Source organism: Corvus cornix, chromosome 3 (genome assembly GCF_000738735.6).
Source record: "Corvus cornix cornix isolate S_Up_H32 chromosome 3, ASM73873v5, whole genome shotgun sequence".
NCBI lineage: Eukaryota > Metazoa > Chordata > Aves > Passeriformes > Corvidae > Corvus > Corvus cornix.
The window spans coordinates 14,000,612-14,016,373 of NC_047056.1; the positions used below are offsets into that span (position 1 = coordinate 14,000,612).

A 15,762-nucleotide genomic window follows, 5' to 3' on the forward strand; every position below is an offset into this window, starting at 1 on the left:
TGAGGGCAGCTGTGTCACGTGCAGGCTTTGGAGTGGCTCTGCTTTGAGGTGAGTTGGTGATTGCCACCCGAGAGTGGCAAACAGTTGAGTGGACTGAGAATATTGTGATATCTTCTTGGGAGTGAGGAGTTGAAGAGGAAAAAAGGAGGTTTTGACAGCATTGCTTTTGGTTTAGCATGTTTATGATGCCCTTGGACTTCTCACATTGCCTTGTCTTCTTCCAGCTTCCTTTTCCTCCAGACCAAAACCACTTTGAGGTTGTTCTTGAGGTGAACACTGGGTCTCAGCAGCTAGAAATGCATTTTTTGCCTCACATAGGGATTTAAGCATATTGCTTTTCTCGCCTGGTTTCTTGAGCGTCCCCAAAGGAGGAACTTAGTGTCTGGAGGAACTTAATGTCCAAGCAGGACAGAGTGGGGGCTCTGCTATGCTGTCCTCAGTGGTACCTGAACATCAGACCTGCAGAAGCAGGTAAGTCCCTAGGGTCCCTAGCAGGTGACCAAACCTAGTTTGAATTTGAGGGAAGGTTTGCAGGGACCTAGATGGACTTTGCACAACTGAGAGCAGAACCAAACCTAGAGATTTTTGAGGTCTCCTGTTATCTTTCACTTTGCTGACTCCATACATTTCGTATTTTGGCCTCTGGGCTGTAGCTGGGCTAATCCACTTTTCTGTGGAATGCAGACAAAGTCCTGAGGGTTTATTATTTTTAAAATGTGCTTATTCAAGCAGTGTCTCATGAGTTGCTGGCTTGGGGTGTGCTGTGTGGTAGACCAGGGCAAGAGGTGGTGTGGGCAGGGGTCTCCCTGTGCCTGATGCTGCTGGGTGCATCTGCTTGGGGCAGAGGGTAGTGGGGCAGGTCTGAGCCGAGGAGGCTTGAATGCAGTGCATGTGGATGGAGCCCTGCCCTTGAGGTCAGATGAAGGAGCGAGGCGGGTGAGAAGGATGGGGGAGAGGGAGTCCTCAAATGCTGCCACATCTGTGGACCTGGCATTGGTGAAAGCTGGAAGAGGTGTCTTCATGTGGCCAGATGTCTGTGCTGCTGGCTTTGCTCTGTCCTGTACCCTCTTGTGTGGGTGCTCCCCCATCTGCATGATGCTCTGAGGGGAGAAGGGTGGCAGCACCTTGTGTGAGCTTGGGGTGGCTTGTTGTGGGGGGGCTACAGGTTTCTTCTTGCTTTTGGGACTCATTATTAGCCGCTGGGTGGCTGCCAGCAATATCCTGAAGAGTTTTTCTGTTCCTTGGTTTGTTGTTCCAGCTGTTACTGTTTTCTGGGCAGAGCCAGGATGTTTGTCATTTCATTGCAAAGTAAGATTTATCACATTTGGGCAAGGTTCTGTATGCGTGAGGGCCGTCCCTGGATCTTTTGCCTGCAAAGCATTTTGGGGCTGAAACAGCTGGGTAAGAGAAGATCTGGGATACCCCTGCCTTTGGTCTTGGTCTCCTTACTTCTAGTGACAGTAAGAGCAGAGCACGACCCTGCAGGTGAGCAGGTACACACACCAATGGTGGAAAACAGCTTTGAGATGGAAGCATCTCCATTAGGAAGCAGCATGGTTGCTTTTGTCTCTTGGACACCAGAGCCCAAGAGGTTAGCTCTCAGCACTGTGTTTTTCCATCACCTCCTTAGGCTGAGATCTCTCGGGATGAAGATATGAGAACAATCCTTCCAGTAGAGTAGGGGCTGGCGTGTCCCTTTGGGATAAGCTAGAACTGCCTGCATTGGCCAAGGTTTTGTTTCTGCCCTTGGTCAGACAGCTTTTGTGGCCTAAGTTTGAAACTTGTGGGAGGTGGGCAGAGAGAGAATTGCTTGTGATTCTTTTGTGCAGCCCAGTCACCCTTTGGCAATGGTAGAAATAGCAAACAGAGGCTGGTGGTAGGAAGGGAAGCATGTTCTGTAGCTGCTATTGAAGCAGTTGGGCAGCTGGATGTCAGTGAGAGAGGCGGCTTTGGGCAGCATCTCGCTCTCCACACACTGTCACCAGCCACTGACCAGCCATTCTGAGATCCAGCCACACTGTTGGTGTAAGAGGGGATTGTCATGTGGTGCTGGGATTTATTTTATTTTTTAGGGAATTGTTGTTCTTATCTCTTCTCATTGTAGTTACTCTGTTTTCAAGCTCTACAGCCCCCCAGGAATTTAGATCCACCCTAAACAGGTTGGTTGCTAGCACAGCCAGGTACCCTGGCTGGGAAAATTTGCTGTCTGCTGGCAGAAGACCCAGTGGGGAGCTCCCCTTATCAAACCCCATTATCTGTAGCTTTGTGCTGGAGTTTTTACCTGCTGTCATTCACAGCTTGGACCTGCGCATTGCTGAGGCTTTGGAATGAGCTGAAGTGTGAAGCCCCAGGTGCAGTTTAGAGGATGCAAACTGGGAAGGCCAAAGAATTAATGGTGAGTTGTACTTGGAGAAGAGGTGTGCACTGCCTCCCTAGACTACCACACAGCAGTTATTTTGCCCTTCCAGCCCCTGTCAGGCAGCTGTGCCAGCATCTCATGGTTGTGGTGGCCAGTTTTCTGCCCACATCCTGAGACGACACTGGTTTCTGTCTGTTGGCTAAACCTGACCCACTTATGAGTATAAATGGGCCAAAATCTAAGTCTTTCACTCAAAAGAGCTCAGTTCTGCACAGCGTAGATTCAGTCTACTTGGAGTGCTCACCTCACACAGCAGCATTTTGCACTTGGTTTTCTGGGTGAATTTGGACTTGAAACTCCAAGAAGGTTTGAGGAACAGTTGTGTGATCAAAACACAGAGAGACTTTTTTCAGGTAGCACAGAGAACAAGGAGTATTGGGATTGGCAACTCTTGGCAGCTAACCGAGGAAAGCAGGACAGCTATTAATCAGAAACTGGCACTTCATAAAATCATAGAATAATTCGGGCTGGAAGAGACCACAGGAGGTCTCTGATCCAGCCTCCTGCTCCAAGTTGGGTCAGCTCTGTAAATCAGCCCAGGTTTGTCTCAATGCAGAAAGCAATGAGCCCACTGGGACTCCTGCCTGTCAGGCTTGCCCCAGCATGTTGTAAAAGCTGATGTAATGTAAAAACTTTGGTTGCAGCACGTGGAATTTGTAGTTCTTTCCCCCCAGCTACCTGCGTTTGTGTAACAAGCTTTGAAGTTGCTTGAGGTGCTGTCCTTGCAGTGCTTGGGTTGCCTGTATCTTGTCCAGTCACCCATAGCAAACGCATTCCAGTGAGAGGAGGGGTAGGTGCCTGCCAAAGCCTCCTGTCCTCACTGCCTGCCATCTTTTGCAGGATTTAGCATCATCTTAGTACCAAATCTGTGTAACAAATCTGTTGGCACCTGATGGAGAGCTGCTGAGGTGACTGGAAGTCCTTCATCCATGTGATTAACAAGCAGGAGTCTCTGCTGCTGCTTGGGTGATGCTGATGTGTTTGGTGGCCTCAGGGCATTTTGTGTGGGACAGCAATGAGGGGACTTTTGTCATCTCCTCTTTTGGTGTTCATCACTTCTGGATGATTCATGTAACTACCACACTCATGTGTGTTCTCTGGCTTAACATTGCAAGGCTTTGCCAATGGTGAGGTTGAGGCAGGCTTGAGAAAACTTGGTCAAAGACACAAATCCCATGGAGTCTCCATTATGTTGCCTGAAAGTGGAGAAGAATATTCACTGGATTGTTTTAGTACTGCAGAAATCCAGTGTTTCGTGTTCTCCTGCTTCTGCTGGAGTATAGATGGTATAGATGTGGGAACATCTGTATCAAGGTGCCTCTCTCTAATAGTTGCCCCTGTTCCCAGAGAGCTTGTGCAAAAATGTGTTGGGTCTCTCTGGGGACTCACCAACTGCGACCTGGGCTGGACACTCACAGTCCTGGGAAATAGCTGGTGTGTGTCCAAGTCCCCATACTGGGAGTATCTGTGGCCACCCCAGTGTCTGTGACTTTTGCTGCCCCATGTTTTTGTCTGGTGGAGGTGGAGGCCTCAGCTGACCAGATGGCTTCTGAGGCAGGGACTGGTGGCTTCAGGGGGCAAAAATCGATGAATGCAATGATCTTTTTTCAAATATCTTTCTATGTAATGTCCTCTTCTGAAGCTTTCTGGGTTTGGGGTTTTTTTTTGAATGTGGTAGGGGAAGAAAGAGTAGATGAGAAGGGTCTGCATGAAATGGGATTACAGTGTGTTTGAGCACTGAGAGAAGTTGCATTCCCTGGGGATGGCAGCCCGTGTCTGAGCTGGGATCTATCCTTGGCTGGTGGTCCTGGCTAGACCACCATCCCAACACTCACTTGTACTGAAGAGCCCCTTCTTCCCTCCTCAGATGTGACAGGGCTTCTGCCATTGCCTGTGTTGGATCTTCCCATGCCTTTCCTGGGAGTTAGTGTGTTCCTTGGGCATCTTGGACACACAGACCACCTTGTGTGACTCGCACAGACCTCACTGGAAAGGAGGGAGACTTCCAGGCACTAAGATCCCAATCCAAACGCAGATGCCTGAGGCAGCCTGTGGTACTGCTCTGCCCCCTCCAAGCCCGGCCTAATCACTCCCTGGAGCTAGAGATGGTGGGTCGGGTCGCTCAGCATTGTCTCCTTGGCAGGGACACAGGGTCATTGTCACCACCAGTCTAACTGCATCCCTGCAAAAGGAGCTCCTGCCAGCCTCTTGGTTTCGGGGATGCTATGTCTTCCTCACCCTGGCTGTGCAGCGGCTCCACTCAGGTTTTTGGAGCACAGTTCAACTGATCCCAGGTTGCAGATTGCGCCCTGGAGTCATGGGCTCTGACTCTGGATGTTGGCAGTCACCAAGGGGGCAGGAGCTGAGGTGAAGTGAGATGCTGAAGTTTTGTATCTTGAGGGGCTGCCTAGAGAAAAGGCTTTCCTTAAAAATGGTTTTGGGAAGGAATGCTGGGGCTGGGGGAGGCTGATGTTTCTTCAGGAGCAGGGTTGATTGTGTTTTGATTGTGGCTGCTGTAGGGAGGTGGCAGATGTGACAGTGCTTATTCTGCAGTGGTGGATTTTCAGTGCTATTCCTCCCCTCTCCTTTTTCTCGCATGAGAAGGATGAGGGTAACTCTTGAGAAGCAGCTGAGGAGTGAGCTAGGCTCTCTGAGGAGCTGATGCAAGTGTATAGGCGGGTGTTTGGGATGCAGGAGGAGGTGCCAGTTAAGTGGTTGTGTTATTCATTTTTTTTCTGGAGGGCAAAGCTACTTCCATCTGAATGGGCTGTGAAAGGAGTGTGAGTTATGGCACTTGTCGGCAGAGCGAGTAGAAACCATTCCTGAGCTGTATTCTTGGCTGAAAGATGTCTGCAGGCCGAAGGGGATTGGCAGTGTGGGTACTGGGGGAGTCTGTAGGGACTCGGTGTCTTGGAGTCTGGCTGCTGGCAGTGGGGATGACTGGACTGTTCCAGCAAATATCGTGGTATAATACTAAATTTTGTACTGCTGTGTTTTGTTTATCCAAGTTGTCCCTTCTCCTGGTCCTTCAGTGCCTTGCTGATTAGGAAGAGCATCTGCATGGGACAGGCATCTTCCCAAGGAGAATCTGAGGAGCTCACAGGGGAGCAAGCACAGCTTCCATCCCAGCTGTCCCTTCCCTGAAGAATACCTTTTTTTGTGTTCCTTGCCAAAAATTGCGATTTCAGAGAGAAAGCTGAGAACATTTTTACCACCCCCCCCCCCGCAAGTGATGTATTTCTTTCCCCTAAGTAATTTTGGCATTGTTTCCCTGTGAGACAGTCTTGATTTCATTTTGGAAATTCCCCGCTCACCCGTCCACTGCATTTTGCCAAGAAAAATGCATGCACAAAACAGTTCTGGGTCGATTTGAAATGACCCTTCCCTCGTCCTTTTCCAGTTCCTCCATTTTCCCTGCTTCCATCCCAGCCCTGTGGAGAGATGTTGTGTGCTGTACTGAGAACTTCTGTGCAAGCATTGGGGGAATCTTCTTCTGCACAGTCCCTGTGGGAATTTGCTTCAGTTGTTGGTTCCCTCATAAGAACAGGTTTGGCTTTGGGATGGAAGAGTTAGGAAAGCCCTTGGGATTTCCCTTCTGTTGTACAGACTGGGGTGCTGGAACAATAAGGGAAGAGAGTGCCTGGGGAGAAGGGATGGGGACTGGTGCTCTCGTGTCAGCGCTCTTGGCTGAGCCGCAGTGCCTTGGTTTAAAGCATCCCTGCACCAGAGGGCATGGAATGCACAAGAAGAACGTGTGCAGCCTTTGGAGAGAGGTTTCCCTCTGTTCATATTCTGTGGCAGGTTGGTTTGTGTTGAGGAGTAACCGCTGGTGAGATGCACTGTTAGCCCAGAGTTGAGCTGCTGTCTATCCATCAATACCACGTGTCTCTCTCCAGCCTCCAGTCTTTTGCTCAGTCCTTTGGGAAATGGCAGAGCTACTACTGCCAGGGCTAATTATTCCTCAAGACAGAAGACATGTGATAAAATATTAACCTTTTTCAAAAACAGAGTCCCAGTTAATTAGCTTCACTTTTGTGACACATTCACCCAGAGATAAAAGCTTGTTCCCCAGATATCTGTCTGTGGAGCAGTGATCTTTCTGCGTGTCCCTGTCACAGTGGGGGACATGGAGGGAGAGCTGGGAATTTAATAAAAGACAGTGACCTGCCAGCCACTGCACCCTGAGGACGAACTGCTCCATTTCAAGGTGAGCAATGCCTCGGTACGGGCGTGAAGCTGGAAACAGAGTGGGTGGTGGCATCCACCTCGCTCCCCAAACCTGGGCTGTGTCTGTATTGTCAGTGCCACATCTCTGGAGCTTGAATTTGGGGGCTACATGGGTAGATAGGGCTCAGTAGAGCTGAGTGAATAATGGTGTTGCAGTTCTTTGGTTATTTAAGAAAAAGAAAAGCCAGGAGATGGCAATTTTCAGGATAAACCAAAAGCGAAGCTGTTGGCGAATCTGAAAGTAAAAAGACAGGAGGACTTAAAGCCAAAGGGATCTGTTTTTCTCGTCCTCAAAAGGGAAAAATTTCATTTAGATCTCAAATGTTTTTGACACTCTAGTCATCTAAAAATGACAAGCTGTATTTAAAAGCAAGTATCAGATGGAAAGTACACATTGGGCTCCTGAGGAACAAACGATGTGCTGGAGTGGAAGTGATGCTGCAGTGTGTGTTGGTGGATGCAGGAACCACTGGTGGGAGGCAGTCACTGCACCAGGAGAGGCTTCTTTCCAGTGGAGGGACGGGGGGGGGGGTCTCTGACAGACCAGGATTGACTGCAGAGCCAGCCATGGCCCTCAGGGTGGCTGTACCAACGTCAGCCAGTCCATGGGGGCAATAGGATCTCTTTTCTTAAACTCCATGTGCCTCCTTCCCTGCAATGGACTGGAAGCATCCTGGTGTTGTTACAGGGAAGAGAAAACCTTGCCTGTCTCGGTGCCCTTCACAGGGTGCACCCACCTGAACCACAGCAGGGCCCAGTGATGATTTGGTGCTGGCCATCCCTTCATCACCAAGTGCTTCAGCATTCCCAGGGTGCCATTGATCACTCTCTGCTAGAACCATCCTCTGCCTTTGACTGCTGTAACGTATTGACCACTTGTCTTACAGTTATTACGTGCCATCGATTACTTTGATAACTTGCTCCAAATAATTCTGACAGAATGAAGTTGTTTGTTTAACTCTCGTGCTTGTCTCACTATTTCTATTGACCTAATAGGTTTATGTAGGCTGAAATCAAAGTCAAGTATTAGTAAATAATGGAACTAATTCTCTGAGACTCGCTCCTGTAGATAATTAAGGCCATGAGACAGTTTTCTCCATCAAACTCTTGTTTGCTTTTTTCAGCTACCCAGCACCTTAAAGTCCTACTCCATCAGCTGCAGCAAAAGGGCAATTTGTTTCGGGGCCATTTGGGTGGATTTCTGATGTAAACACTGCAGATCCCTACATGTTGGAAGTGTGTTTGAGCTATCACAGTGTGGAGCTGGGTTTGTGCTTCCCCAGCTGTGAGTACGGAGGTGGTGTGAGGATGGGGACTTCCTCTGCTTTGATTTGCCACGTGGTGCCAGGAAGCTCTGGTCAGGAAGCATCTTCCCTAAGGAATCTTTACATCCAGGGTTTCGACCTTCTGAAATGTAATTTCAGGTTGTCCTGGCTTCTGAAGACCTTTACTAAGGGGTTGGTGGTTTTCCATGACGGTGCAAGGTACCAGATTTTGCTTTTACTTTCACCAAGTGCAAAACTTCGCTGTCAGCTCTGGTATTCCAGTAAAACTGGCCTCGGTTTAAAATTCTGCTGAATTGTACTGGTTTTGTTTTCTTCTTTTCACTTTTGTTGGCTCCATTTTTCTTTCTGCCTCAGTTCTGAGGAAGGAAGGGTGGAAGGAGTCAAGAAGCAAGACAGACCCTGAGTCTGTGTGGAGGGCCCTAGAAGTCTGAATTATTCATGAGCTGCTTTGAAAATCAAGACACACAATCTGGTTTAACTTGTTTTTAAAGGCAGCCGTGCTATTCTTTCCTTCCTTCTTAGTAAATTCTCTTTTTTTTTCCCCCTCCCCTTTTCTGAAGACAAAAATCCAGCAAATTTTTAATGAATTATAAATGCATCTTCTCATCAGTTTTGAGGTTCACAGGCAGCACCACGTCATGCGCACAGAAGGTTATTTTTGCCTTCTTGCATTTCCCCTTTTCTTCAAATTTAGTCGTTTGATTAATTTTTTAGATATCTATCTTGCAGGGAAAAGAAAGAAAGAGACTGAAAGAGGCAGTGAGTTAGAGGAAATATTAATTGCACACTAGCCAAATACAGCACTGCTTCGAGTTCCAGAAGTTGTGTAGAAAAATGTCCCTTTTGGTCAACCCAAGGAGGCTGATCTCAGGTCAGCCAGTGGTTGAGTTGCACCAATTTGCAGGACTCTCCTCTTTTGTGCATTTTCTAGGTTTTTTGTGGGGTAGGCAGAGGTGCAGACTTGGACAGTTTCCTCTGGACCTCTAACCTACAGCCAGAGCTGGTTCACTGCCCCAACAGATTTTTCCTGATGGTCTTCTTTACAATTTTATCCAATTACATCTAGTTCAACCCTGCTAAATAACTCCTTGTTAGCTCTGATGCCAACCACTGTTTAGTATTTGTTGCAGATGTACCTCCTTACCCTTGCTCAAGCCCTTGCACACCCTGAAGTCATCTGCTCAACCAGGGATTCCTCTCTTCGGATCACCACTGTTTCTCCCAGCCCCAGCAGCGTCTGTCACATGCCACCTTAGGGATTTTTCAGTCCCTTTTTGGGAATGCAAACCTAAGGCACATGCCAGTCCAGCACAGAGGAATCCTAATGACCTTTCTCAAGGGTATTTTTTCACTTTGGCAAGCCAAACTTGAGCTGGCATTCCCTGCAATCACGTGGCACTGCCAGCTGACATCTGACTCCGCGTCCTTTCTTCTTTCCTTTTGGCATGGCTGCTTTCCGGACTGTTGTGGCTTCCAGCTGTGTTTTCAGCCTCTCTTTGCTCTAGGCCTTCTGGTGTTTCAGTAGCACCAGCCTGCCCACAGCCATGGCCAGCCCAAGGTGGACGTGCAGGACCAGGTTAGGCACAAGAGGGTCTGTAGCTGGCGGCGATTCCTGCAGGCACCGCTTTTCCCGTTGTGCTGCGAAGGTCACATCTGTGCTCTGAGCAGTGATGTTCATGCTCAGATTGTGGTGTATCCTGGTGGAGCTTAGGGAGAACACCAGAGGGAATCCCAGAGCTTTCTCAGTAGGTCTTTGTGCTTGTGTCTCCCCACGTGCAGGATGTGCCAGCAGTTGTCTCACTGCTCCCAGCTGTGTCCTGGCGAGGCCCTGGGTGCTGTTGTGGTGCTGGAGATGCACAGACCATGGCCAGCCCTCTGTTTGGCAGCCTCTTCCTGACTGAGGAGGGGCAAAGCGTACCTGGAGAAGGAGCAGGAGATGCTGGTGTAACTTGGGAAGGCAAAAGGGAGTTTTGAAGGTCTCTCAAAACTGAGTGAAAAAGTATTTTGAGGCAACGTGCAGGAAAGGTGGCTTGGGGAGAGCCAAGAAGAACTGAGGGTGTTGATGGGAGGTGAATGCCATGAAGAAGATCACTGACCCCTCTATGTGCTCTGGTCAAGCAAAATCTGAATTGTTGTACCCCATTTATACTGTTGTATGAGACTGATGCGTTGACTGTAATGTGAACAGCACATCTTGGGTTTTCCACCTCTGGAGGTCATCAAGTAATGATTTTTTGCAAGGTACTCTGCAGTCAGGGTCAAGCCACTGGACTTAATGAGTGGATGACTGAGAAATGCAGAAATAACTGGGAGAAATGCCAGAGACTGTGTTTCCCAGAGGTCAAGTGAGGTGGTGCACAGTCCTGTCCAGCAGTAAGCTCTATGAACTTACTAGATTCCATATGAGTTGGCACATACGTTGCTTTATAGTTCTGTATCAATCCGTGTCCAGGGTTCCTATTGCTAGAGTCTTTTCATGGAAGTCTCCTAGGTTAGTTATTGGGGAAGAATTCTCTTTTGTGAGGGCCATGAGGCACTGGAACAGGTTGCCCAGAGGAACTGTGGAGTGCCACATCTTTAGAGTTGTTCAAGTGTTGGATGGGATTTTGAGCAACCTGGTCTAGTGCAAGGTGTCCCTTCCCAAGGCAGGGACTTGGAACTAGATGATCTCTAAGGTTCCCTTCCGACCCAAATCATTCTGTTTTTATGATTTATGAATTTTGCTTTAGCTTCAAGACAAGGTTTAGACACAATGGTTTTCCACCATTGTGTATGCCACCCTGAGAGGTAGTCCTGAGAGGTATGACCAAGGTGTCTGCATGTCCTGCCATCCATCCCTACAGGTGTGCAGAGCCTGGGCAGGTTTGCTACTGGCCAGGACAGCTGGGACTCTAATCTTTTGTGGTGGGCAGTGCCTTCCTCTCTCCCTGGGGCAGTAATTTTCATTTTCCTCCATGGGAGTAATTTTTCACACTTTGGGGAGTGTCATCTGAAATCAGAGTGGTTTGTCCATCAGGGATGGTGTGAACCCATCCTGTTTGTGGTGGCAGGTCCCTGTCCTCTGGGCTGATGCGAGAGCCTTGTGGCTGCAGAGTGCAGACCAAACCCAAATATCCTTAGTTTGGATGTGTGGTGATGAGACTGCTCTCCCGTGTGTTTCCAAGGAGAAGAGAGGAGCCAGGAGGGAGGTGAAAGATGCTGTAGCCTCGTGCAGCTGGCTGTTTGAAGTAAATATGCAGAGAGTGCTTCAGAAGTGGTGAGCTGTGTTGAGGGAGAGTTTGGACTTCATGGAAAACATTAAAAATTCAAAGCAGAGTTGTTGGCAAGTGATGGCTGTTGGAGTAGAGCAGAGGAATGAGCAGAAGCCTGACAGGGGGAATCTAGGGGAATGGGATGAGGATAATAATTTCTTGAAGGAAGTTGACAAGGCAGAGGAGAGGGTGAATGTAAGAGGTGGGTTTTGAGAGACACAGCACAGCTCTGTGGGCATGTGATGTGCCCTTGGATGAGCCTGGGGGCACCAGGACAGGCTGTGACACGGGGTCCCATCTCTGCTCACACTGTTAATCTTTACCATTGTGCTGTGCAGCTGTGTTGGTAGGGTGGGCTGTGGTTTGGTGAGGGGCACTATGAGTGAAGTTTGCCACTTTAAATGTGAAATGGGTTCAGATTCCCTGGGAATGGGCACGTGCTGCCCTGTCAGAAGGATCTCTAAGGATGCAGGGGCAGTTGTGTGCAGAGCCCACCCGTCTGTGATACCACACTGCTAACCAGGAGCACAAGAGCTGAAGAAACCCAAGAATACAGTAGTGAGTAAGGGACTTTGGAGGCCTGGGGGCGATGCTGGAGTGTCCAAACTTTGGGACTTCGCTGTGATTCCTGCAGTGAGTGCAGGGCTCTGGCTGGCTGCCTCCTGTCCCCACAAACAGGTGCTCCATAATTCATTCCTGAGCTCTTAATGGCATGTTGGGAACATGGAGATGAGATGTGCTGCTCTGTCCAACCTGAAGGAAATAGGACAGGCAGTCAGTCCAGGCTGGGATTTTGCAAGGTGTTTGTAGCCAGACTACCCCTTTCAGAACTTTCTGATTCTGAAATTATTTCCATTTTGAATGGAAAAAAAACTTTAAGCAAAAAAAGTGACTCTTCCCATCAAATTAAGTTTGACTTCTTACATGAGGAAATAAGAATTGTTCTCCATCTGGAGACAATCTGGAGGACCCTGGGGCTTTTAGGGCAGACCAGCCAGGCTTCTGTCTTCTTTGACCCCACCCAGTTGTTGGGAGCCTGCAGCGCAGCCTGACACCATTCCTGCTTGCACTTGCTGTGCTAGGATTGCTCCCCAGTCCTGCTGCAAGGTTTCAAAGCATCAAACTTTAAATGGCTTTAGCCAGTGAGTTTCAATACACTGCAAATACAGGCAGTGCAGTTATTACTTTTTTTTCCCTTTTTTTTCTTTCCTTTTTTTTTTTAACCATCTAAAAAGACTCAAACTTTCATTGGTTTCCTGAAAATGTTGTGGGTGTTGTTTTTGGTTTTGTTTTGGTTTTTTTTGTTGGCAATTGGGTGACCTATGAAATACCATCAGCAGCATAAAACGTTTATCCAGTGACAGCCTGAGGTAGCACAGGCAGCTTTTAGCTGGTTTATTTTCATTATTACAGCAATTTTAGGGCTGCATGCTGCAATTTTCACTTGCAGTGAGGTATTAAATTGAAATTACCCCAGATGTAATTGTCACACAAAATAATTCTGGACATGCTGGATTTAATGCTTTTCCAAGCTGTGGTTTTTATTACCCCAGTAAGTGCCAAAAAAGACACTTGTAGTCAACAACTTAGACTGAAATCTGCCTTCTGGGGACCCAGGATGTTTAGCTGCAGTTACACTGGGGGAGGAAGGAAAAAAGAAAAGGGACCAAGTGGAGGAAACTTTGGGATGGCTCCTGAAATAAGAACCCAGGGGTAAACTCCTGAGCAAGGGCAGAGTCAGGGCCATAAGGGACCCAAGAGGAGAAGCCCTGGATAATACAGCAGCTCTGCCTAACCCTTTTTATGCAGTTTTTGGAGAGGCAAGTCCCAGCTGTGGTGTAGTGCTGGTCACAGAGGCAAAGTGAGGTTGGGGGTCCATAGCAGCATCATTCCTGTCCTTGGGATGTGACAAGCCTCACTAGACAGAAGCCAGGGGTGAGTTGCAGCTCTGGAGGTGCCTGTGTGTGACATTCCAGCTTTCCCCACATGCACATGGCCTGGTTGGGTCAGTCTGGTGCACCGACGTCTGGAGTTTTAAAAGCAAATTGTTGCTCACGAGCAGCAGCCTCAGCCAGCCTGCAGCATCCCCAGCACTCCCACCCGTGGGAGGCACAGACACACCCAGCTGCTGCCTTATTTACCAGCTCCTTGGCTGTTGTAATAGTGTAAGTAAAGTATTGGTGACTTTATATTTTCCACTCTTTCTTGTTCTTCTCCAGAAATAGCTTCCCTTGTTTGCTCCACAGAACCCTGCTGGAAGTGGGTGGCAGGACACGCATCTGGGAGCGGGGTATAAATAGCACAGGGAGAGCAGTTGCCATGGTCTGTCCCAGCAGCTCCACAGAGCAAACAGGAGCTGAACCTGAGCGTGGCAAAACTGAGCAGTAGCTTCTTTCTCATTCTATCAGTCTGGGATGGCTCAGCTGAAGCGGGCTACTGGATGATGCAAGGGGCTGCAGTGACCCAGAGAAGCGGCTCAGGGCATGACCCAGTGCTGTTTCATAATTCAGAAAGCCTCTGTTTTCAGCATCTCTGAGATGCAGTTTTGATGGATGAGGGTGTTGTTGCACAGGGCAGTGTTGCTGAACTTGCTCCTGCATATGGAATAGCTGTGCGACTTTGGTGTCCTTTGGGGATGGACCCAGAATTAGAATTGGCTCGAAGGTGAATTTCTGCTGTGGAGGACTGTGCTGAAAGAACAGGGGAGTAATGAGAAACCTGCTTTTGGCCAAGTTGAAGCAGGATTTGGAAAGGGTTTTGAGTGAAACAATGAGAGAAAGCAGCAACTAATTTAGCATGAGTTTGCAAATACTTTGTCCCACCCAGGGTATATTTTTTTCTTTATCTTTGGAATTGTTTCTCCTGTTGTGCAGCCTTTTTTCCCTTTAATTTAATTCACTTTGTAAATAGCCAGAAATGCAATTTCAAAATTAAAATATGGAAAACCTCATTAAAAATAATATCTGGAGCATTTTGGCATTTGAGAGGTGCAACGTGCAGTTCTGAATAGCATAAACCAGCAATATCTGGCTGCTCTTGCATGCTTTCTCCTCTCCATCCTCAGCTTAATTTCTCCATCTGTTTTTACTTCACCTTGCAGGTACTGTGGTCTAGAACTTTGGGGGAGAAAACTGATGGTTTGTTGGAAGAGTGGCTGCTCAGGGCTCTTTCCTGCTGCATTTGAGGATGGTAGTGGTAGCACCTGGTCAGTGACACAAGAGCAGACAAGTGGCATGTGGATGGGAAGGGACAGGATGGCTGTGATGGAGAGCTACTGTTTTGTCATCTTAAGACCATCTTAAGGGACTGATAGGGACCTGGAAAGGGCAGCATGGATGTAAGAGGTTTTCTGAGCTAGGAATATATTGGTGTCGGTCTATAAAAGCCACAAATTTAATCAGATAAAGGTCAAAATAATTACAGAGTCTGTGACATTTCCTCCTGGGAAGGAGGCAGCAGGGGCTGTGGTTGCAGCTGTGGGGTTTTGCCTGCTTCAGGTTGGCTTGGAAAGTTTTAAATCCCAATCTTCCCTGTCGTCTGGTTATGCAATTAAGGCAGAATTAATAAGGAAACAATCAATTTAGAAACAGGGCTTGGCTTACCTTGCAACTGGCTGGTGGGAATTGCTTCCTCACAAGGCTGGCAGTGAGGCAGCTTGGAGCTGGAGCTGCAGGGATGCTCTCACCTCTGCTGGGGCCACGAGCCAGGGGGGTTAGAGAAGCACTGGTGGGTAGCTGGGAAGCACTGGGTAGAGAAAAGGGCTGCCAGCTGGGTGTCTTCCTTCTCATCCCTTCCCATTAATGACAGTTCTTTGCTGCTTTAATCCTCGGTGGCTTACTTGGCATTTTCTGGACTCCTTCAGAAATGATTCACACAGAAAAAGTCTCACTTATTTGTAATAGTGGCTGGAGGACCATTTACTGATGGACTCTGCTGCCTGTGTTAATGAAGTGAGCTCCCTCTTCGAATTCCAGCCTTTTCTGCTTTCTCCCTCCCCAGGTGTACGACTTTGCACTACAGCCAGGACCTCCCACCCACCACCGTGGTCATCACCTTCCACAATGAGGCCAGGTCCACCCTGCTAAGGACAGTTCGGAGGTAAGAGCTCCTGGGGGTCTCTTAAAGGAGGATGAGTCGGCCAGTGGTCATCACGAATAAAAGCAGAATCTGTTTGCACTCACCACAGCAACAGGACCAGACCTGCCAGCTGTGGTCTCAAATGGTGACCGAGAGAAATTAGCCTGAAAGTTGCTCTCTGAGAAGTAGGTTTTACAGTGGTGTGCTCGGGAAAGTGAGGAGCTGTGCTCCCTTTGCAGGGTCTAGCATGGGAAACTCTTGAGGGATCATCAGCAGATTACAGAGTCTGGGCTAGGAGCTTTTATATCCAGCTGGGTGTGCGTGCTCAGCTGTATTTTGTCCCAGCCCTCTAGGGACAGCTATCATTCTACGGATGTCTGCTCCAGTGCTGCTGTTTGAGCTTCTCCAGTGCCCCATGGAGTGCCAGAAAGGCTTGCTAATTGAGAAGCCCTAATGACACATATGCAGACCAGATTTTCAAGGATGGTTTCTGTACTCCTGC

The 15,762-nt window shown here is 48.4% G+C and overlaps 1 protein-coding gene across 2 annotated transcripts in view; it reads left to right on the forward strand.

The window, feature by feature from the left end:
* GALNT14 (polypeptide N-acetylgalactosaminyltransferase 14) overlaps positions 1 to 15,762 on the forward strand; it is a 95,447-nt gene that overhangs the window by 38,055 nt on the left and 41,630 nt on the right. For both annotated transcript variants that reach the window (XM_039569089.1, XM_039569090.1), the window contains exon 3: positions 15,183 to 15,281. In XM_039569089.1, the coding sequence (XP_039425023.1) occupies positions 15,183 to 15,281 (99 nt within the window). The remainder of the gene's footprint in view (positions 1 to 15,182; positions 15,282 to 15,762) is intronic.